Source organism: Dendrobates tinctorius, unplaced genomic scaffold (assembly GCF_039654945.1).
Source record: "Dendrobates tinctorius isolate UK_male_01 unplaced genomic scaffold, ASM3965494v1 ptg000060l, whole genome shotgun sequence".
Lineage (NCBI taxonomy): Eukaryota > Metazoa > Chordata > Amphibia > Anura > Dendrobatidae > Dendrobates > Dendrobates tinctorius.
In genome coordinates this window covers 9,053,330-9,078,309 of record NW_027361728.1, presented here as the reverse complement: position 1 = coordinate 9,078,309, position 24,980 = coordinate 9,053,330, and the positions used below count along the sequence as shown (strand labels likewise).

Sequence of the window (24,980 nt, the reverse complement as noted above, 5' to 3'; positions counted from 1 at the left end):
GTACAGTGGGGAAACATGGATTTTTGTGAGCACTCACCGTAAAATCCTTTTCTCCGAGACGCTCATTGGGGGACACAGGTACTGTGGGTGTATGCTACTGCCACCTGGAGGCTGACAATAAGTGAACAAAAAAGGGTTAGCTCCTCCTCCGCCGCATACACCCTCGCCCCGATTGTGGGCGGAACTCAGTTTAGTGCAACAGCAGTAGGAGAACACAAAACAAATCAGCCTTAATGCAGAATACAATCTGTCTGGAAAAGGCCCACCCTAATCTCAACAAAAAAATTAAATAAAATTAACAAGATTAAATAAATTAAATTAAATAAACAAGAGCCAACTTGGCTAACAGGGTGGGTGCTGTGTCCCCCAAGGAGCGTCTCGGAGAAATGGATTTTACGGTGAGTACTCACAGAAATCCATGTTTCGCCTTCATCTCATTGGGGGACACAGGTACTGTGGGACGTCCTAAAGCAGTCCCTGGGTGGGAGATTGACTCACTGATCCAAGCCACATGTCTAAAGGTGCGCCACTGCTGCTTGGAGAACTCTTCTACCCAGGCTCGCATCTGCCGAAGCCTGAGTATGCTCATTGTAATGTTTAGAAAATGTGTGCAGGCTGGACCAGGTTGCTGCCTTGCATACCTGCTCCGCCGAAGCCTGGAGCCGAAGCGCCCAAGAGGCGCCCACTGCCCGAGTAGAATGCGCCCCGATCCCTGCTGGAATCGGAGTGCCTCTAATACGGTAGGCCTCCTGAATAGTTAGACGGATCCATCTGGCTATGGTCGACTTTGAGGCTGCGGGGAGCACAAACAGCGTATCCGTCTGGCGAAAGGGTGCCGTCCAAGACACATACCTTCTGAGTGCTCTCACTAGATCTAATGTGTGAAGCGCTTTTTCCACATGATGTACTGGCGCTGGACAAAAATGAAGGCAAGACGATATCCTCATTAATGTGAAATGAGGACACAACCTTTGGCAGAAAGGGGAGGAGCTGGCCTTAGAACCACTTTATCCTTGAAAAAAAATGAGAAATGGAGCTCGGCATGACAGGGCCGCCAACTCCGAGACCGCCTAATGGAAGTTATGGCTACCAAGAATACCAAAATTTCTCGCAATGGCTCAAACGGAGCTTCCTGCAGGACACTCAGGACCAGGTTAAGGTCCCAGGAGTCTAGGGGCGCTCTATAGGGGGGTACCAAATGTGAGACCCCCTGGATAAAGGTCTTCACCTGCATATTAGTAGCGATTTTTCACTGGAAGAGGACAAACAAAGCCGATATCTGTCTCCTAAGGGAGCTCGGGGCCAACCCTGAGTCTAGGCCTGACTGAAGAAAAGCCAAGATGTTGGGAATAGAAAAAATTAGTGGAGCAACCCCACGATTTCGACACCAACTAAAGAAGACCTTCCAAGTGTGATGGTAAATCTTTGCCGAGGTAGGCTTCCGGGCGCTAACCATTGTAGCAACCACCTCGCGCCCAAACCCTGCTTGGGTCAGAATCCAAGATTCAACGGCCATGCCGTCAAACACAGGGCCCCCGAATTCGGATGGCAGATCGGCCCCTGCTACAGTAAGTCTGGTCGTTCTGGCAGATGCCATGCAACGTCTGCAAGGAGCTGCACTAGATCTGCGTACCATGCCCGACAGGGCCAGTCTAGGGCCAGCAGAATTGCTGGAACCCCCTCTGTTTTGATTTTCTTGATGACCCTGGAAGTAGTGGCAGCGGGGGAAACAAGTATGGAAGGCGAAATTGGTTCCATGGTAGAACCAACGCATCCACTGCGATCACTCGCGGGTCCTGAGACCAAGCGACGAACACGGGCACTTTGGCGTTCACCCCCGAGGCCATCAGATTCACATCCGGTGTTCCCCACTGTTGGCAAATCTGCTGGAAGACGTCAGGGTGCAGAGCTCATTCCCCGGACACGACACCCTGCCGGCTGAGGAAGTCCGCCGCCCAATTTTCCACGCCCAGTATGTGGACTGCTGAAATTACTGAGTGGTTCCTCTCGGCCCAGCGAAGTACGTGTTCTACTTCGGGCATGGTTGCCCTGCTGCGGGTGCCCCCTTGATGATTTACGTAAGCAACCGCCGTGGCGTTGTCCGATTGAATCCGGACAGGACGTCCTGCTAGAAAGTGCTGGAAATGTTGCAGCGCCAGCCGCACTGATCGTATCTCCAACAAGTTAATCTGGAGGCATGCCTCCTGTTGTGACCATTGCCCCTGAACTGTGTGGTGACGAAAAACCGCTCCCCAGCCGAGGAGGCTCGCATCGGTTGTGACCACCAACCATTGATCTGGGGGGAAAGGCTACCCCTGAAGAAGGGCGGAACTGCTCGTCCACCACTGTAGTGACTGTCTGACCTGAGAGGACAACCGGCACCGATGATTGAGCGTGAATGGGCTTTTGTCCCAGACCGTCAAGAGAGCGTGCTGCAGGGGACGAAGATGAAATTGGGCAAACGGAATCGCTTCCATTGCCGCCACCATCTTCCCTAGCACCCTCATCCCGAACCGAATGGTGTGAGGGACTGGCTGTTGCAAGTTTTCGGACTCCCTGCCGGAGCGCTACAGCCTTGTCCTGAAGGCAGAATTACCATCCCTCGGGAGGTGTCGAAAATCATCCCTAAGAAAGAAATCTTCTGGGCTGGGACAAGGGATGACGTCTTCCCGTTGACCAACCATCCTAGGCGGGAGAGGGTATCCAGCGCGATGCTGACATTCTCTTCGCATGCCCGAAATGAAGGGCCTTTCACCAAGAGGTCGTCTAAGTACGGCAAGACAACTATGCCCCGAGGGTGTAGAATGGCCATGACGACTGCCATTACCTTCGTGAACACCCTGGGGGCGGTAACCAGCCCGAAGGGCAGTGTTACAAACTGGAAATGCCGGCCATCGATGGCAAAACGTAGGAACTTCTGATGTGGAGGAAAAATATGGACGTGCAGATAGGCATCCTGGACGTCTAGCGAGGCCAAGTATTCCACTTGCTCCATGGCCGCTACCACCGAATGGAGAGATTCCATTCGAAAATGTTTGATCCTGATGAACCTGTTCAGGAGCTTTAGGTCCAGTACCGGCCTGACTGTACCGTCCTTTTTGGGGACCGCGAACAGATTGGAGTAAAAACCCTGAGTCCTCTCACACTCTGGTATGGGAATAATGACTCCATTGTGCTGGAGTACCTTGATGGCTCCCAGCAATGTCTCTGCCCGGGCTTCCACCTTGGGAAGCCGGGAAAGAAAAAAATCATTTTGGGGGATACTTGACAAATTTTATCTTGTACCCGGACGACACCAATTCCGCCACCCATGTGGAACGGCCGAAGCCGCGGGCTAAATTTTGCATGCATGCCCGCCCGCTGCTCCCCGGGGAGGGGGGGGGGGCGCACGCTGCCTTTCCCTGTCGCCGGAACCTGGCGTCCACGCCTGGCGAAAAGAGGCCGGAGGGAGGAGAGGGAAGGAGGATTGCCCTACACTTCCTAAGACGCCTGGAGCTTCAGTGGACCGGAATGCTGCCGCAGGACCTTCCCCAGGCCTCCATACCTGACTCCTGACCAGCACCCTGGTAGAGGGGATGGGGTTAATTTCTGGAGGGTGCAGGCACCCTAACTCCGTCTAACCCCTTCAGGGGGTGAGGAGAGGGACCGTCCGCCACCTTGCAGCACCGCCGTCTAGCGTTGGTGGAGCAGTGGGGGCCGCACAGACTAGTCTTGTGCCTCTGTGCAAGCCCATGGCTTCAATACTCGGGTGGACAGGGCTAAGTCCGGCATCGTGTCCCACGTCGCGGGAGAGGATACGTGGAGGGACACTCGCACGTGCTCGCCCATTGTTGGTTTGGGGAAATCGTACCCTTTCAATAGCATCTGTTGCCCCCATCTTATCTCCATAAAAATAACAAAAATAGAAGTCTGGGGAAAAAAACCCAGATATGTCCCTCGGTGCGGGAAAGGATACGCGAAGACGATACTGTACACGTGCTCGCCTGTTGATGGTTTGGGGAGATCAGACCCTTTCAATAGGATCCGTCTCCCCCGTCTTATCTTCATGGAAAACAGAAGTCTGGAGAAAACCAAACACGTGTGCCTCCAGAGACACTAAGCAAAAAACTGAGTTCCGCCCGCAATCGGGGCAAGGGTGTATGCGGCGGCGAAGGAGCTAACTTTTTTTTGTTCACTTAGTGTCAGCCTCCAGGCGGCAGTAGCATACACCCACAGTACCTGTGTCCCCCAATGAGACGAAGGAGAAAGTAATTATTTGATACACTGCCAATTTTGCAAGTTGTCCCACCTACAAAGAATGGAGAGGTCTGTAATTTTTATCATGGGTACACTTCAACTATGAGAGAAAGAATCTAAAAACAAAAATCCAGAAAATTACATTGTATGATTTTTACATAGTTAATTTGCGTTTTATTAAATCAAATAAGTATTTGATACAGAAAAAAAACAGAACTTAATATTTGGTAGAGAAACCTTTGTTTGCAATTACTGAGGGCAGATGTTTCCTGTAGTTCTTCATCAAATTTGCACACTCTGAAGCAGGGATTTTGGCCCACTCCTCCATACAGATCTTCTCCAGATCTTTCAGGTTTCGGGGTTGTCGCTGGGCAACAATGATTTTCAGCTCCTCCAAAGATTTTCCTTTGGGTTCAGGTCTGTGGATTGGCAACGCCACTCCGGGACCCTGAAATGCTTCTTACGGAGCCACTCTTGTTTGCCCTGGGCGAGTGTTTCATGTCATTATGCTGCAAGACCCAGCCACGACCCATCTTCAATGCTCTTACTGAGGGAAGGAGGTCGTTGGCCAAAATCTCACGATACATGACCTCATCTATCCTCCCTTCAATACGGCTCAGGTGTTCTGTCCCCTTTGCAGAAAGGCACCAAAGTACGATGTTTCCGTCACCATGCTTCACAGTTAGGATGGTGTTCTTGGAGTTGTACTCCTCCTTCGTCCTCCCAACATGTCGAGTGGCGTTGATACCAAAAAGTTCTATTTCAGTCTCATCTGACCATCATAACCTTCTCACATGCCTCCTCTAGATTATCCAGATGTTCATTGGTGGACCTCAAACAGGCCTGGACATCTGCTGGCATGAGCAGGGGGACCTTTTGTGCCCTGCAATATTTTAATCCATGACGGCGTAGTGTGTTACTAACGATAATGTTTGAGACTATGGTCCCAGTTCTTTTCAGGTCATTGACCAGGTCCGCTGGTGTTGTTCTGGAACGATTCATGACCTGTCTCAGGACCATCCTTAACCCATGAGGTGAGAGTTTGCATGGAATCCCAGACAGAGGAAGATTTACAGTCAGCTTGTGAGACATTCATTTTCTACTGATTGTGCCAACAGTTGTTTCCTTCTCACCAAGCTGCTTGTTACTGTCCTGTAGCCCATTCCCAGCCTTGTGCAGGTCTACAATTTTGGCCCTGTTGTCCTTAGACAGCCCTTTGGTCTTGGCCATGGTGGGGAGGTTGGCTTGGGATTGAGTGTGTGGATAGGTGTCTTTTAGGCTAGTTTCACACTAGCGCTTTTGAGCGCAGCGACGGCCTGCGCACGGCCGCAGCTAAGCCCTGCCCTCTGCCGCGCCTCCGCCGGTAGCTCCGCCTACCGGCGCATGACGCTGCATGCGTCCTGCGTCCCCTATCTTTATCACTGGGGGCGCAGGCCGTGCGCAGTATGCGTTTGGCGGCGCATGCGCCTTTTTGACAGTGCGCCGAGCGCAACCAAACTGCAGCAGGTTGCGTTTGGCGCAGGTTGGCACACTGTCAAAAGGATGCATGCGCCGCCAAACGCACACTGCGCACGGCCTGTGCCCCCAGTGATAAAGATAGGGGACGCAGGACGCGTCATGCGCCGGTAGGCGGAGCTACCGGCGGAGGCACGGCAGGGGGCGGGGCTTAGCGGCGGCCGTGCGCAGGCCGTCGCTGCGCTCAAAAGCGCTAGTGAGAAACTAGCCTTATACAGGTATCGAGTCCAAAGAGGTGCAATCAATATAGGTAATGCGTCCTGAGTAAAAGTGATTCTTAAAGAAATACAAACAGTACTGTGAGAGCCAGAATTCTTGTTGGTTGGTAGGTGATAAAATATTTATTTCATGAAATTAAAATGCAATTTAATTATTTAAAATTTATACAATGTGATTTTCTGGATTTTATTTTTAGATTCTGTTCCTCACATTTAAAATGTACCTATGATAAAAATTACAGACCTCTCCATTCTTTGTAGGTGGGAAAACATGCAAAATCGTTGGTGTATCAAATACTTATCTTCCCCACTGTAACATGTTTTAAGCCATGTCATTCTTTTGTTCATACTTGCCTTAATAAATAAGATTGCGAGCCCATGCGCCGGATCCACTTTAACAATTGAACCTACAGTATCTGCCCTTTGTCAGACGTTTCCATGCACCGGACAGCAAAGAGGAGACAAACTACGGTGAGCAGGATTATCTTTCATACACTGCAGGCTTTGACTGTATTAGTCAGGATGATTTAGAAACTTTTGCAGACTGACAGAGAAAGTGAAGATCACCTCCTGTTTACCATAGAGATTCATTTTAAGGTTTACCATGGGGTCATCCATTAATGGACAATCCCTTAGTAATGGTCCAGAGAGGTGAGAAAAAACAAAACAAAAAAAAAACAAATACTCACCTCCTGAAGCAACGCCGCGCCTCCATACTCAGTGCTGCAGCCAGATGAAATGGGAATGCTGAAGCCCATCAGCAGGCCACAGCTTGACTGCAACACTCATTTGATGCCCCCACACGCTCACCCGCCTAATGTTTTACTCCCGAGACTGTTGGGGGATGCAGTGCTGAGTAAAGAGCGGTGCTGGTCTAGGAAAGGATTTTTAATTTTTTTCTCAACTGCCTGGGCTCATAAATTGGGGATTGTCTAGCAGAAGAGAACCCCTTTACGTGTCCCCTGAGTGACCACATCTCCTACCTTGTATACACAGGATGATGGCATTTGGATTCTGCATATAAGCTTTGCTGATGCTGAAAATAGTTTCCTTTGTGTCGGGGGCCATGCCTGATGTCACAGTCTGTAAAAAAAAAAAAAAAATAATAATAATAATAAAAATGGAGTTATGTTAGGAATATGTTTTACTAATTTAGAAAAATAAAAAGATTTGTAGTACTTACACTGATTACCCCGGGTAGGTCAACAAGCACCATCCGCTGTATTCCAGGACCCTTTACACTAAGCGAGATGGTCTGCAAAATGGACAATGTTGTTATAGCTAAATATAATATGCATGCATAAAAGGTGCATGTTAGTAATAATAATCATCATCATCCAAAAAAATGTACAAATTGGGGATATTACCTCTGGGCTAACAGTTTGTCCATTCTTGACGCTTTTCCTCATTCGCACCTCTATTTCATCTCTCAGAGCTGCAAGCTGTCAATGAGCACAAGCCAATTTACAGATTAACATGGGACAAAAAAGAAAAGACAAAACTAAAAATAGAAGATCAAAACGTGTCCCATTAAACATGCCGCCTGTGACAGACTGGCTGCTTACGGATAGGCAAAATGGGATCAAGAGCAGTCAGAGGCTGACACAGAAGGTAGGTTCATGCTATTCATTATTATTGGTGTACAAAGTGAAAAGCCTGTACATCCAGGCAGCCTACTACCAACCACCCAGAAAAGACACAAGCAGGTGGTGTGTTACAGCACACAGATAGTCCAGCAATCCTCAATAATAGCCTCTTGCCTTCCATTTCCACCCTACAATGTACACACACTTAAGCTCAGGTATGTGCACACGTAGTTTTTAGTCTCTGCGGATTTTGTAGAGAAAACCGCAGGAAATCCGCAGGACAAAGTGCTGCGGTTTTTCTGCGGTTTATCTGCGGATTATCTGCATTTTTTCTGCGGTTTTGCCCTGCGGTTTTACACCTCATAATGGATGAGGTGTAAAACCGCAGCGTTTCTGCACCAAACAATTGACATGCTGCGGATTGTAAACCGCAGCAAAACCGCGCGGGAAAAAAACGCAGCATGTGCACAGCTTTTTTTTATTTCCACAGGAAATAAAGGTACTGTACAACGCAGCAAAATCTGCTGCGTTTCTGCAGAGCCAAAAACGCTGCGGAAACGCAGCAGAATCCGCAGCGTGTGCACATACCCTAATAGTGAGACATAAAACAGGCCAGGAAAGGAAGAAAACACCCTCCTTCCAAATGTGAGTAGCATACCATAAACGTCCCGGCCTGAAAATAACAATTATCAAAGTCCTAAGCAAACCACACTCTGGTAGGGATATCAAGCCTTTCTGTATTCTTTAAACTTCACCCAGCTTTTCCTGGATGAGATATATACATGAGAGGGTAATCTTGGTCAAATGCAACAGTCCCCAACCACTTGCTTCACATGCCCTATCTGTAAGCAGTATATTACAGGGCCGAGCAGACTGAGAACTCGTGTACAGAATTGGAGAAAAAACGTGGGAGAACTTGTGTTTGAGTCAGGATATCGGTCTCCCTCAATACCTGACAGCCTTCCATGTGTGGCATTAGCTAGACCAGCATGTTTCATACGACACATGAGCATAAAAGGGCTTGTCTTACAAATACAACTATCGCTATTGAAAACAAAATGGAGTTCTGCGGATCCATGTAGGTTTAACGTCAGTTTCTAGGATCCCAGAGCAAGCACCACCAGTCACTTGTTGGACCAAAAGAGGACAAACTAACAACTCCCAAGGTTCCTGTGTATCGTATATGCACACTAATGAGCACTGCACCATTTTATTGGATATATGGAACAGAAAAGGCCATTAACTAATATTAATGTGGCTGTTGTAGTGGATGACTACTGTGTACTGGTGTCACTTGAATGATGTATTGATTCCTTTCTGATATGGTAGCATTAAAGGGTTAATCCCATCCCCAGCCGCATAACCCAAATATGTAGTATCAATATTATTAATAATAATACTAATATGATTATTAATATTCCAATTAGAAATGTAGTAAAGTTATTCTGATGTGCTATGTCGATTACCCCATGTACAGGACATTACATTAGCTTAGGTATCCATGGTTAAGACCACTAAAAAATGTCAGTATATAAGTATTCATAACCATGGACACCAAAGCTATTGCTATGTCCTGCACATGGGGTAAGTGACATAGCTTATTATTATTATACTTACTATATATTGGGATAGGAACTTGGAGACACCCTTTTAATAATTTAGATTTTTGATGCAGTTTTTGAAGCCAACTAGAGACAAATGGATTACAAAATGAAAAAGAAAAAAGTTCTTTATAGGTGTCCTCCATTTATAACAGATTCCTGGCTTTGCCTTAAAGGGATACTCCGAGTGTTTGCCTGTATTCAGTCTGATATAAAGGGGTGTAGCCTCATGCCTGTTGCCAGGCCCCTGCTGATCTTCTATTCAGTCTGATATCAGGAGTCGTGGCCTGATCCTGCTGCTAGTAGCTGTCAGCCCCCATACTATCGGCTTGTAAATATCAAAAGGCTGACCGTCACTTAGAAAATTGAAAAAACTGAGAAAACTTAGGGCATAAATTGGCCAATTCATGTGTACCTATCATTCTCAAAAAGGTGATTCTCATTGCTGGGAACTTGCCTAATGTGAATCCACTCTTGGCTGAAGCCTACATTTATATGTGAAGGTAGGATCTTGCTATAATTAAAAACACATGAGGCTGTGGTGCTGAGTCAGAGAGCCTAAGTATACTAATCTCAAAAGACTGACCGTCACTTCCAAACAGAAATCAGGTGTGTACAGGTGCTTACTAAGAGTAGCCATCTCCATATACACTACCGTTCAAAAGTTTGGGGTCACCCAGACAATTTTGTGTTTTCCATGAAAACTCATTAATCAAATTAGTTGCCAAATGAAGTTAAAATCTAGTCCACACATTGATAAGGTTCGAAAAATAGATTTTTATTTGAAATAATAATTTTCTCCTTCAAACTTTGCTTTCGTCAAAGAATGCTCCCTTTGCAGCAATTACAGCATTGCAGACCTTTGGTATTCTAGCAGTTAATTTGCTGAGGTAATCTGGAGAAATTTCATCCCATGCTTCCAGAAGCCCCTCCCACAAGTTGGTTTGGCTTGATGGGCACTTTTTGTGTACCATACGGTCAAGCTGCTCCCACAACAGCTCAATGGGGTGAGTTTTGGTGAATGCGCTGGCCACTCCATTACAGATAGAATACCAGCTGCCTGCTTCTCCCTAAATACCGTAGTTCTTGCATAATTTGGAATTGTGCTTTGGATCATTGTCCTATTGTAGGATGAAATTGGCTCCAATCAAGCGCTGTCCTCAAGGTATGGCATGGTGTTGCAAAATGGAGTGATAGCCTTCCGTATTCAAAATCCCTTTTACCTTGTACAAATCTTCCACTTAACCAGCACCAAAGCAACCCCAGATCATCACATTACCTCCACCATGCTTGACATATGGCGTCAGGCACTCTTCCAGCATCTTTTTAGCTGTTCTTCATCTCATAAATGTTCTTCTGTGTGATCCAAACACCTCAAACTTGGATTTGTCTGCCCATAACACTTTTTTCCAATCTTCCTCTGTCCAATGTCTGTGTTCTTTTGCCCATATTAATCTTTCCCTTTTATTAGCCAATCTCAGATATGGCTTTTTCTTTGCCACTCTGCACTGAAGGCCAGCATCCCGGAGTCGCCTCTTCACTGTAGACAATGACACTGGCGTTTTGCGTGTACTATTTAATGAAGCTGCCAGTTGAGGACCTGTGAGGCATCGATTTCTCAAACTACAGACTCTAATGTACTTGTCTTGTTGCTCAGTTGTGCAGCGGGGCCTCCCACTTCTCTTTCTACTCTGGTTAGAGCCTCCTCTGAAGGGAGTAGTACACACCGTTGTAGGAAATCTTCAGTTTCTTGGCAATTTCTCGCATGGAATAGCCTTCATTTCTAAGAACAAGAACAGACTGTCGAGTTTCACATGAAAGTTATTTTTTTCTGGCCATTTTGAGAGTTTAATGGAACCAACAAATGTAATGCTCCAGATTCTCAACTAGATCAAAGGAAGGTCAGGTTTATAGCTTCTCCAATCAGACAAACTGTTTTCAGCTGTGCTAACATACTTGCACAAGGGTTTTCAAGGGTATTCTAAACATCCATTAGCCTTCTCACACAGTTAGCAAACACAAAGTACCATAAGAACACTGGAGTGATGGTTGCATTACAAACCAGACATTTGCAGCTAGAATAGTCACTTGCCACATCAACAATGTATAGCGTGTATTTCTGAATCATTTAATGTTAGCTACATTGGAAAAAATTGTGCTTTTCTTTCATAAAAAAAAAAAAAAGAAAAAAAAAAAATTTATAAGTGACCCAAAACTTTTGAATGGTAGTGTATAAGCAACAAATAATGTAGCACTCTAACACTAGAGCCTGCAAATATGAAATAAATGAAATTTGAATTGCATTACTGCTCTGCCCATTGGAACAGCCGCTCTGCTACCTCCATCAGGGACCTGGAACGAGTCCCACCTTGGCGGTTGATGTAAGCCACGGCGACCTAATTGTCGGAGAATATTCGAACATGGTGACCCTGCAGATACAGAAAAAGGTTTTTGACTGCCTGCTCTACGGCTGTTAGCTGTTGGAGGACATTTCCAACTGATGGTATTCCCATAGGTCCTGGATCAAGACTTCCCCCATGTGGGCCCCCCAACCCGTAGGGCTTGCGTCTGTGGTGACTACCCGAGTTACGTTATATTCCCAGGAAACCCCTCTGGCTAGATTGAAATCCCTTGAGTGGTGGCTAGACGAGAACAAAGTATGCTGGGATAGAGTTAACTGGCCTTCTAGATAACTGCCCAGGATCTTCTGATAGCGTAACACCTCGCCCTGTAGCACCCTTGTATGGAATTGGGCCAACCGGACCGCGGGGATGCAGGATGAGACAGAACCCAGGAAGGACACTGCTCTCCTAAGAGACATGGTAGGGCTATAGGAGGCGTTCAAGATCTGCTGACGTAGGCGACCTAATTTTTCGAGTGGAAGACGACACTCCTGATTCTGGGAATCTAGGGTTAAGCCCAAGAACTGCTGGACTTTCATGGGCTGTAGACGGGACTTCTTAATGTTTAATAGCCACCCTAACCGTTCCAGCGCTGATTTTGATTTTTGCAATTGATCCAGACAATGGTCTGCTGTTTTGCCTACAATAAGGAAGTCATCCAGGTAGGGGATTACTAGGATGTCTGCTTCCCGTAGATGGGCCATAACTTCCGCTATAACCTTAGTGAACACCCAGGGGGGGCGACTGCTATACCAAAGGGAAGGGCGACATTGAAAATGCTGTAACGACCCCTCCAAATGTACTGCCACTCTAAGAAAACGCTGATGAGACGCATAGATGGGTATATGGTAATAAGCGTCTTTTAAATCCAACACCACCATAAAACAATTCCCAAACAGTAATTTTATGGTTTCCATTTTGAAAAGTCGAATGATCAGGTGTCTGTTGAGTGGCTACAGGTTGATTATGGTCCTGTAAGAATTATCCGGTTTACGGATAGGGGGGAGTAGAACCCTTTGCCCTTCTCCGCCTCTGGTACCTTTATTAGTACTCCTTTATGACATAAGTCAACAATTTCGGTCTCTAGGGCCACCTGTTCTGCCAGGGAAGACCTGAGCGGGGTGACCTTAAAACTGTTCCCTTGGACACAGGCAAATTCTAGCTTTAGACCTGAGGCTACCAACCCCCGGATCCAGCCACTGTTTGAGATCTGCGACTAGGCTTGGTAGAAGACCGATAGTCTACCTCCCACCGGGGCCTCTAGTCATTGGGGAGGTTTCTTGGTGTGACGGGATGCTTCCTGGCGTCCCCCTCCAAACATAAATCCGGAACCTTTTTTCTTTTTATCCTCCCATTTGCCCTGGTCCCTGGATGATCTCCTACGAAAAAATCTCTTCCTAGAAAAGGGACGTCTATAGGAAGGGGTGGGCAGGGAAGGGAATTTCTTTTTATTGTCGCAAGCTTTCTCCAGGAGTTCATCTAGGACTCGTCCGAATAGATATTCCCCCTCACACGGAATGGAGCAAAGCCAGGATCTGGCCTGGATATCTCCGGGCCAGCATTTTAGCCATATAGCACGTCGGGCCGCATCTGATAGCCCTGCGGCTTTGGCCGCCATTCTTGCGGAATCTGCTGAAGCATCGGCTAAAAAGGCTGCCGCATCCTGGATGGTAGGTAGGGTTTTCAAGATAGATTCCCTCCAGGCTCTGTCCTCTGTGTTTTCAGCTGGTCCAGCCAGACCATCATAGACCTGGCTGTGCAGGTAGCTGCTACTGCTCGTCTCAGTGCGCCGGCTGACATTTCCCATGTCTCTTTCAAGTAGGAGTCCGCCTTTTTATCTAGTGGATCCTTTAAAGAGGCCATGTCATCAAAGGGGATAGCGGATTTTTTGGACGCTTTAGCCACTGCTGCGTCCAATTTCGGGGCTTTGTCCCATTTGTTCACCACAGGGTTCTCAAAGGGATATCGCTGTTTGAAAGCTGGTGGTAGGGAACCTTTCCGTTCTGGTTTCCTCCATTCCCTATTGATCAAATTTTGGACCTTGTCGTTTAACGGGAACGATTTAAGTTTCCTGGGGTCTAGACCCCCCGAACATTAGGTCCTGCACTGACCGTTCTGGTTTTGTGTCTGTTACCCCCATGGTAGCCCAGACTGCCTTGACTAGTTTGTCCACTTGTTCCAGACCCAGGCAGAAATGGCTGGTGTCTTCCTCTGAAGAGGACGCAGACGCGGAGGTGGAGGGCTCTGAGGAGTCTTCATTTCCTCTAGGGTCAGCTGAAGAGCCTGACCCTGAGAAACTTGCTCTTTCTTTTCCTAGATGACTCCCCCTGGGGTACGGATTTTAGGGCTTTAACTCCCATCCTGATAATTTCCCTTAGACTTGTAGCGAAGTCAGGGGTTTCTTCCGCCACCTACAGGAGGGGGGACAGGGTAAGGAAGTATGCATGGTAATTTTTTCGGGACTACTCTCCCCCCCCTTTTTTTTCTTTTTTTTTTTACCGTCTGCCGTATGCATGACTGGCACAGCCTTTTAGGGTAGGCATCCGGCAAGAGGCATTTGCAAAGGGCGCACTCCCTGTTTTTTGCCTTGTCAGCGCACTTCTTCCCCTATAGAAAGAAAACATAAAGGGGAACACTGCATCAGGGCACATTCACGAAGATCTCTTACCCTGAGTAGAAGGCGTAGGTACCGGATCAAGGGGGGGCGAGCTGGATCCTTAGGCCTGGAGGAACTTCTATGGCCGGATTGTCCAGTTCGTTTTTTCTTTTGCTGGGAGCTGGTTTGGGACCTCTCTGAGGTACGTTCCTGCTCACGGCCAGCTGGGCCATGGGAGCTTCCGGCTCGTCCATTACTGCATCTGAGCTGAAGCCGCTCTGCAGAGCTTCTGTACCCTCTTATCTTCCCCCCAGGCAATCCGGGTCCACAGGTCTCATGGCCGGGGGCTAATTCTCGCCCCCCCCCTTCCCCTTCCGACGTCTATGGTTACTTCCCCCTGCGCGCCGCTCCCCTCCCCCGACCCCTGCCGCTATCTCGGCGCCTGCAGCGACGCGCCCGGCGACGCACCGGGGAGAGAAGCTGGCCGGCATCTGACTTCCGGCCCCGCCCTCCGCGTCACTTCCTGTCTGGGAGAACGCGCAGTGACGCGCAGGCCACCAGCGCCATGGCGGCGCCCGACCCCGCACAGCGCTCCCTGGACGCCACCGAGACACAGCCACACGCCCCCGACCTGGACCGAGGGGAGACTGCAGCAGCAGGATCAAGGACCGGGGTCACGGTGCCATACTTACCCGCCGGCGGCGGCCCTGGAGACGGGCATCCGCCGGACCCTGCTCCCACCTGCCCCGCACACTGACGTGGAACCCTACCCAGGCCACCGTGGCGCTTCCAGGGGACTCTGCACTGCCCGAGGTAGGAGACCCTCCTGCTACCTGAGTCGGACAGCCGGTCTGGGGATTTCTCATCCATGATGGTACGATCTGTAGGGAATCCTGTCCTCCAGGAACAGGAAACCAACTGATGCGTGGGAGAGGTGCCGCCCTTATGTATCTGTAGGATTTCCTGTCCTTAGAGGGCGGATCCCCTCTCTCAGGACGACCGAATAAAATTGAGGATACTTAGCGCATAAATTGGTCAATTCATGTGTACCCGGCAGCCATAAGGCTCTGACTGAGCACTCCTTCCCTCAGACGTCTTAAATTATAGCAGGATCCTACCTTCTCATATAAATGTAGGCTTCAGCCCAACAAAGGATTCACATTAGGCAGGTCCCTAGCAACAAGCATCGCCTTATCGTGGCTGCCAGGTGCACATGAATTGGCCAACTTATGCACCAAGTATCCTCAATTTTTCCTATTTTCTAGAGCAGTAATGCAATTAAAATTTCATATATTTCATGTTTGCATGTTATAGCGCTACAGAGTGCTTCTTTGTTTGTTATCCACTTGTAGTTAGTTCTAGATCAGGGGGCATGGCCTGCTCCATGATTTAGGACTGCAGTGAAGGCGATATTATAAGGCAGCTGGCTGTAGCCGGGAGCAGGCCAATAGGGGGGGTGGGGGAAACAAGGAGCAGTTCCAGTGTCACAGCTACTATGAGGATGGAAAACCGCACTATTCATGTTATACTAAGAGTCTATAAAAGTATGAGCATTAAGATATTTTTCTCTCTCCCCGGAGTACCCCTGTAAAAACTGACAGAAATCTGAATGTAGAAACCCAGCCTAATACAGTATACATTTCCAATCGTGCCTGTGGTTTTGCAGAGGGCAAAGTCTCAAGAAACTGCAGTTTCTCTGCTGAGTCCCATGTTAGGGCAGGCAGTGATAGATTAGCGATCTAGAATTGCTGTCCACTCACATTCCACAATGTGGATTCTCAGGGTTTTCTACATTATATCCCTTTTTTGTTTAGCCTATCCTGCCTACTACTTGTTTGAGCCAGCAGGAAGAAATCCATCACAAGCAGGAGGCAGTGCCATATCTCTCAGGAATACAGTGGGCTCTCTGCACTTAAATAGGTTTATATCAGCAGGTAATTATTGTATGGATTCACTTTTTATTGCTACGCTCTTATATAAATCAGAAATTATATCTTTATAATTCCCTTTTAAGTCCTTACAACTTAACTTAAGCAGGTTTTTTGTTTTAAAAGTATTGCTTACATCCGACTCTTTGCTCAGATCAAACTCCCGAGAGCTATCCTTAAATATAGCAACATGGTGCGGTCCTTCACTTAATGTGACCTGCAAGAACATGAAAGCAAAGAATACTCAAACACACACATTTCTGATACATGCTAGACATATATAGAATCAATATCATCTGAACTGTGAGCATTGTTCACTATATTTCTCATTTAACCATAAGCCTTAAAAAATGACCTGGACAATTCGTCCACATGGACACTCCTAAATTACATGGATACAGTAATTTCTTGTATATATCTAGACTAAGAGTATTTTCTTTATTTTCAGGATATATACGCAAACTCAGGATCTCAGATATGAGGCATTAGTGGCTGCTAGTTATTCATTTTACTTATGTGGAACTTTGCTGCCACCCAGTAACACTATTAGATTGTTCTATATACCAAAAATGACCATATAGCTCACGCACTAGCACCTTATATATTATTCCCCATATAATTATGTATGGACTATCACTATAGAATAACATGCCCATTGTTTGATCTTAATCTCCCATGAATGTAGAGAATTACATTATTGCTGTGTGTGATTTTTTTTCTATATTCATTTCGGAGCTACATTACCCATGCCTGTCACTTTGTTGTGGATCTTTGGCTATAAACATATGTGTGTTTGCAATAGATTTTTTTTAATATGTATTATGTGATATAGCCTATATTTTTGTAAATTATTAATAAATTTTTTAAAGTACTTTTGAAACAATAGTGTATGTATACACTCCTCGTCTATTGTAGGAATTATAATATACATGTAGTACACACTTAGGCTGAGTGCAGACGGAGTTTTGAGCCCTGCGGATTTTTCCGTGCAGAATGGAAGAAAACCGCAGGTCAAATGACCTGTATTTTTCCTGCGGATTTCTTCCATTTTTCACGCGGTTTTCATGCGGTTTTTGTGCGGTTTTCCATTGCGGTCTTCCCCCTGCGGATTTGGTAACAGGGGAGATAGAAAACCGCACAAAAGAAGTAACATGCTGCGGATTTTGTACCGCAGGAAAACCGCGCGGAAAAATCCGCAGCGTCTGCACAGCGTTTTTTTTTTTTCATTCATTTTAAAGGTACTGTACATCACAATGCGGATATGCAACGTTTCTGCGCGGTAAAATCCGCTGCGGAAACGCTGCAAATCTGCATCGTGTGCACATGGCCTTATACTGTAATTTCACCTTCCATCGCCCACACTAATATACTGCATTCACAGGCAGGAGCTTAGCTGTAATACAGGACAGAATCTGTAGGACTATGAAAACCCAAGCACTGTCCGGCCAGCAGATATTAGGAATTTTTTTTTACGACCTAGGCTGTATGAACCACTGATAATGAATTCTGGATTTTGCATCTGGTTTCCCATCAGCCTTTTCACTGAATTCAATAAAATATCAGTTTTCAAACTTAGTGGGTTGTCCAAGTTTAAAAAAAAAAAAAAGACAGTTCCCCTCCCCAAAAAACAATGAAACAACAGTCACTGTGGCATTGCAACTCAGTCTCATTCACGTCAGTGGCGCTGGGCTTTAATACCAGAAATCCGACATGGACAGGTGTGAACTTTTTTTTTTTTTTTTAAGAAACAATCCATATAATCTAAAGAGCTACTTAAGCAAAAAAATGTTGAGGTAAGCATCTGACACCCAGGAAGTGTTGTGCAAGTGTCAAAAACTAGATATGGCCGAGTGCATAATATCTGCCATATGCCTGACTGCCGCTTCCTTGCTGTACACCATGATGTCAGATTGTGCAGAACCTAGGGGTGCTGCATGACCTCTTTTATAAAGATGAAAGGGTTTCCATAGTTGCAATTTAACCCTGCAGTAATAGACCTCTAGTCATACTGTTGCTAACCTACTAGATATGTCAGCTAGGACAAGTGGACAAATGGAAGAGAGTATGGCTTCAAGTTCAGATACGCCACATTAATGTGTGTAAGTGTCTTGGGCCACTAAAAATGTGTTCTGAGGGTTTCTTTGTGTGGCACTGTGGACTAATCCTTTAAAAAAAAAGAAAATATCAATTAAAAAGAGTTGACATATGTAACCCTCTCCAACCTCCTGGCTGAATAATTGAGAGTTCAGTCCAGCAACAGTGTTGCAACACTGGCCAGATCGGTGTGATTTCCCATGCTATATGCGGGGGCAACTTGGTCTATGCAACGTGGGAGGAACAAAAGGGCGCTGAAGGATGTCCGCCAGCAGAGTAGTGCCTACCAGCGTGCACTTCTTGCCTAGGAAACCTGTCACCTCTGATAGCCTGCTGTGTTGACCAGTAACCAAGATAACTAACAGTACCGTATAAAGATAAAAATCTTTTCTTCGGGAGAATAGAGAATTTTTAATAAGAGGTAAAATTTCAGCGCTGCTTGCTCCACGCACTTTGCAATTTTACCTATGATTATGTGAAAACCCCTTTAAATCAATATAATTTAATTTTTATCATTATAAATTACCTTAACTGGAGAACGGGTCATCATCTCTCCAGATCCCCGAGGGAAAATTCGGGCCTGGGCTATCATTTCCAGGACACTGGTCTTCCCTGCACTTTGGTCACCAACTACAACTACCTGAAAGGCAACACACAATTACGTTACCGTATTTCATAGTACATGAAAACATTGAGACGATCATAATGGGTCTAAGCAGGAAAATAATTCTTCATGTTACCTATTGCCTTATGGAAACACATGTCAAATGTATAAATGTTGTCAGATATCCCCTGATCGAGGCTCATATCAGAAAACAGAAATAACCAACCTAGACGAGCTTCCACATGAAAATATACATCTAAGAATGTGTGACGGCCCACCAGTACCTTACCCGCGGTAAGTGGTCTTGTGTGTTATAGTTGGCATCGTAATCGGAGAGGATGTCCAGTACCTCAGAGTACATATCAATAAGCGATTTCTAAAAGATACATGATGAAAATGATCAATGCAAATATCTAAAACTTCCATGTGTTCAGACAAGGAAAACCAAAAGACAAACAATTATGGCACATTAGTGCCAGCATAGGTGATTTGGGGAAATGAGCAGCTTCATTTTTACACAAATAAGCCATTTACACGACAGCACTGGTAACACAGGCGATTCAAGCACACCATTACATTGGCAAGGATTCATTCATGATAATTCTCAAAGCATAAGAGATTTCTCCCTTACAGTCCTGTGAAGGACTTAAGTTAATTTTTATTGTCCCATTAAAAATGAAGTAATATTGCATATGGTCTCAATATGGCTTCCCATCATTTTGTGTCTGCAGTTCCTGTGCGTCTTCGTTGTAAGAGACTACAAACCCTGTGTAGGCTCAGCCATATTCTCTTCTGACAGTCCTGTTCTTGCTACCATTCATTTGTTGCTAGCAAATAGATGGGGTGTAAGCTTTGATTACATTAAATTCCTGTAAAGAACAATTAAATTAACTGAAGTACCTGATCCTTGAGCTGCCAGACACCAATGGCGGCCATTGAACCCCACTGAGTATATTAGGATCCATTAGTTTGTTTTTTACTAACTTTTGACGGAGCCTCCAACATGTATGTATGTAAATAGGGCCTTAACGGGAATCTATCCCTTTTTTTGCCCCATCAGCTGCCGGCATTGACATCAGGAGCTTCTCTACAGCATTCTGTAACGCTACAGATAAGCCCCCGATGTAACCTGAAAGATAAGAAAAACATGTTAGATTATACTCACCGGAGGGTGCGGTCCGGGTTCGATGGGTGTCGCGGTCCGGCTCCTCCCATCTTTATACGATGCCGTCCTCCTCTTCCCTTCCTGTAGTAGCTCCGGCGCAGGCGCACTGCTCTGCCCTGTTGAGGGCAGAGCAGAGTCCTGCAGTGCGCAGGCGTCGGGAGAGGTCTGGCACCTGCGCACTGCAGTATTCTGCTCTGCCATCAACAGGGCAGAGCAGTGCGCCTGCGCGGGAGCTACTACAGGAAGGGAAGAAGAGGACAGCATAGTATGAAGATGGGAGGAGCCGGACCGGACCGCGACACCCATCGGACCGCCCCCTCCGGTGAGTATAATCTAACGTGTTTTTCTTATCTTTCAGGTTACATCGGGGGCTTATCTGCAGCATTACAGAGTGCTGTAGATAAGTCCCTGATGTCAATGCCGGCAGGGCCCCCTTTAAGGCCCCCCTATACTCCTGTAGAAGCTGATTATATTAGTAGGATCAGTTGATGAGATTTGACATGCTGGACCTCTTCTTTTGTCTGACAGGGACTAAGGAGGCCCCCATTCATCTAAGGCCTCTTTCACACTTCAGTCTTTTGACGTCAGTTTCAAACCGTGAAAGTGTGAAAAAACGGATCCGTTGTAGATTGGCAACTGATGCAGCGTATCCGCTTTTTGCACGGATCCGTCGCAGCAGCCAGTGTATGAAATTTAAAGGAACAGAACTCTGGAGAGAGAGAGAGAGAGAGATCGAGAGATCGAGATCGAGAGAGAGATCGAGAGATCGAGATCGAGAGACATCGAGAGAGACATCGAGAGAGACATCGAGAGAGACATCGAGAGAGACATCGAGAGAGACATCGAGAGAGAGAGAGACATCGAGAGAGAGAGAGACATCGAGAGAGAGAGACATCGAGAGAGAGAGAGAGAGAGAGACATCGAGAGAGAGAGAGAGAGAGAGACATCGAGAGAGAGAGAGAGAGAGAGACATCGAGAGAGAGAGAGAGACATCGAGAGAGAGAGAGAGAGAGAGACATCGAGAGAGAGAGAGAGAGAGACATCGAGAGAGAGAGAGAGAGAGAGACATCGAGAGAGAGAGAGAGAGAGAGACATCGAGAGAGAGAGAGAGAGAGAGACATCGAGAGAGAGAGAGAGAGAGACATCGAGAGAGAGAGAGAGAGAGACATCGAGAGAGAGAGAGAGAGAGACATCGAGAGAGAGAGAGAGAGAGACATCGAGAGAGAGAGAGAGACATCGAGAGAGAGAGAGAGACATCGAGAGAGAGAGAGAGACATCGAGAGAGAGACATCGAGAGAGAGACATCGAGAGAGACAGAGAGACATCGAGAGAGAGAGAGACATCGAGAGAGAGAGAGACATCGAGAGAGAGAGAGACATCGAGAGAGAGAGAGACATCGAGAGAGAGAGAGACATCGAGAGAGAGACATCGAGAGAGAGACATCGAGAGAGAGAGACATCGAGAGAGAGAGAGAGACATCGAGAGAGAGAGAGAGACATCGAGAGAGAGAGAGACATCGAGAGAGAGAGAGACATCGAGAGAGAGAGAGACATCGAGATCGAGAGATCGAGAACGAGAGATCGAGAACGAGAGATCGAGAACGAGAGATCGAGAACGAGAGATCGAGAACGAGAGATCGAGAACGAGAGATCGAGAACGAGAACGAGATCGAGAACGAGAACGAGATCGAGAACGAGATCGAGAACGAGATCGAGAACGAGATCGAGAACGAGAGAGAGAACGAGATCGAGAACGAGATCGAGAACGAGAGAGATAGAGTGAGAGATTTTCTGTGCCAGAACGGCTTTTGGGGTTAACGAATGGAAATTATTCCAGGCATGCTCAGTTTAAAAAAGCAAAATCCGTCATTTAACGGCTTGCAACGGATCCACCTCCCATAGGCTTCCATTCTATCCAACGGCGGACTGCGACGGATCCGTTGCAATCCGTCATTTCAACGCAGACAAAAATGTTACAAACTCCGTCCGCTCCAGACGGCGGACGCTGAAATTCCGACGGATCCGTCAAATAACGGATGTATCGGACGACCATCCGTCACAATCCGCCGCTAATGCAAGTCTGAGAAAAAAACGTTTTCCGCCAAAAAAAAACACGGATCCTTTTTTTTCAAAAAAGGGCGGATTTCAACTGACGTCAAAAGACTGTGGCCTAAGGCTACAGTCACACTTTTTTTTATTCATGTAAACAAGTTCATGTAAGTTTTAAAATGGATCCATATTTTCAAACCGTTCAACTCAGAGCAAGTCCTATTCTCATCCATTTTACAGATCAGAAATGGTCATTAAAATCTATGGCGAGCCGTACAAAATGGATGAATCACGGAAGATTTACTTTGTACTTTAGTGTTCCACCAGAGTTGCATGCAATTTTCACTGATCCATTGTTAAAAGGAATCTGTCACCTATTTTTTTTGCATATGAGATGCGGCCACCGCTATCAGGGGCTTATCTACAGCATTCTTTAATCTATCCGTCCAGTTGTAACCGGTGACGTCACCGCACACCTCTTTCCATGTTAACCCTCAACACACACACTCCTCTCACCTTTCACCATCTCCACTCACGTCCACTCACTCTTTAACTCCACATACGACCCCTTCTCTCACTCCGTCTCTCATACTCACGCCGTCATCGCCGCTGATCCACGATCCCCGACATCTTCTTCCGCCGGCACCATCCTGGATCCAGACGTCCTCCACGCCGGCGACGCCATCTTGAGTATCGTGAAATCCCGCGATACTCAAGATGGCGTCTCCGCAAGAGCATGTCGCCAGCGTGGATGCCGTCGGAATCCCAAATGGCGTCGGCGAAATCTCGCGAGATTTCGCCGACGCCATTTTGGATCCCAACGGCATCCACGCCGGCGACATGTTCTTGCGGCGACGCCATTTTGGATCGGCGAAATCCCGCGATACTCAAGATGGCGTCGCTGCAAGAACATGTCGCCGGCGAGGATGACGTCGGGATCCAAAATGGCGTCGGCGAAAACTCGCGAGATTTCGCCGACGCCATTTTGGATCCCGACGGCATCCACGCCGGCGACATGCTCTTGCAGCGACGCCATTTTGGATCTGCGAAATCCCGCGATACTCAAGATGGCGTCGCCGCAAGAACATGTCGCCGGCGACGTCGGGATCCAAAATGGCGTCGGCGAAAACTCGCGAGATTTCGCCGACGCCATTTTGGATCCTGACGTCGTCCACGCCGGCGACATGTTCTTCCGGCGACGCCATCTTGAGTATCGCGGGATTTCACGATACTCAAGATGGCGTCGCCACAAGAACATGTCGCCGGCGTGGAAGGACGTCTGGATCCAGGATGGCGCCGGCGGAAGATGATGTCGGGGATTGTGGAGCAGCGGCGATGACGGCGTGAGTATGAGAGACGGAGTGAGAGAAGGGGTCGTATGTGGAGTGAAGGAGTGAGTGGACGTGAGTGGAGATGGTGAAAGGTGAGAGGAGTGTGTGTGTTGAGGGTTAACATGGCAAGAGGTGTGATGCTATCGGGCCATAATCTAGTGCTATAGATAAGCCCCTGACGTAACCTGAAAGAGAAGAAAAACGAGTTATATTCACCGGAGCCGCGACGGGAAGAAAAGAAGAGGACGTCTTCGCTAGAAGATGGGAGGCGCCGGACCTGGACCGCCCCTGGGTGAGTATAATATAACTCGTTTTTCTTATCTTTCCGGTTACATCGGGGGCTTATCTACAGCATTACAGAATAAGCCCCTTATAGTGGTGGCCGCATCTTACATGCGAAAAAAATAGGTGACAGATTCCCTTTAAGTGTCAATGGCTAAGCAACAGTTCGGGCAGTCCATCTGCTTCAATTTTAACCCCTTCCTGACATCAGACGTACTATCCCGTCAATGGGACCCGGGCCCCTATGCCCATGGACGGAATAATATGTCTCAGCGATAAGCGGCGCCCACGTGGTGAGCGCCGCTGATCGCGGCCAGGTGTCAGCTCATTATCACAGCTGACACCCGACACAATTTGTCAGGGGTGGTCACGGACCGCCCCCGACACATTAACCCCTTGCACACCGCAATCAAACATGATCGTGGTGTACCGGGGGTTAAAGGGAAGCATTGGCAGGGAGGGGGCTCCCTCCGTGCTTCCCTGAGCCCCCCACGGTAGCGCAATGTGCAGCGCTGCTGCGGGGGGCTCCTTCCCTGCAGGCCCCCGAATCCAAGATGGCGACGGGGGCCTTCGGGGGCCTGCAGGGAGTCGGCTTCCTCAGTGCCTGCAAAGCACAGGCATGAGGAAGTCTGCAGCAGTGCCTTTGACAGATCGCTGATCTGTCACAGTGATCTGTGATGTGACAGATCAGCGATCTGTCACAGGACAGTGATGTCCCACCTGGGACTATGTAATAAAGTAAAAAAAAAAAGTGTTAAAATAATTTAAAACAAAAGAAAAAAAAAATCGCCAAATAAATTAGAAAAAAAAAAAAAATTCCCCCAATAAATCCATTTTTTGGAAAAAAAACAAAAACAATAAAAGTACACATATTAGGTATCGCCGCGTCCGTAGCGACCCGCCCTATAAAACTGTCCCATTAGTTAACCCCTTTAGCGAACCCCTTAAAAAATAAAAAACGAAGCAAAAAATAATGATTTATTATCATACCGCCAAACAAAAAGTGCAATAACGCGCGATCAAAAAGACGCATATAAATATCCATGGTACCGCTGAAAACGTCATCTTGTCCCGCAAAAAACGAGCTGCCATACAGCATCATCAGCGGAAAAATAAAAAAGTTATAGCTCGCAGAATAAAGCGATGCAAAAATAATTATTTTTTATATAAAATAGTTTTCATTGCATAAAACCGACAAAACATAAAAAAACGACCTAAATGAGGTATCGCTGTAACCGTACTGACCCGAAGAATAAAACAGCTTTATCAATTTTACCGCACGCAGAAATTCATGAAACGCTGGTTTTTGTTCATTCTGCGTCCCAAAAATCGGAATAAAAAGCGATCAAAAAATGTCACGTGCCCGAAAATGGT

General features: G+C 47.0%; 1 protein-coding gene across 13 annotated transcripts in view; it reads right to left on the bottom strand.

Moving 5' to 3' along the window:
* Window positions 1-24,980, bottom strand: part of OPA1 (OPA1 mitochondrial dynamin like GTPase) — a 165,440-nt gene that overhangs the window by 57,945 nt on the left and 82,515 nt on the right. For all 13 annotated transcript variants that reach the window (XM_073578662.1, XM_073578663.1, XM_073578668.1 and 10 more), the window contains 6 exons: window positions 19,070-19,156; window positions 18,703-18,816; window positions 16,219-16,299; window positions 7,337-7,411; window positions 7,153-7,224; window positions 6,953-7,052 (listed from right to left, as the gene is read on the bottom strand). In XM_073578662.1, the coding sequence (XP_073434763.1) occupies window positions 6,953-7,052; window positions 7,153-7,224; window positions 7,337-7,411; window positions 16,219-16,299; window positions 18,703-18,816; window positions 19,070-19,156 (529 nt within the window). The remainder of the gene's footprint in view (window positions 1-6,952; window positions 7,053-7,152; window positions 7,225-7,336; window positions 7,412-16,218; window positions 16,300-18,702; window positions 18,817-19,069; window positions 19,157-24,980) is intronic.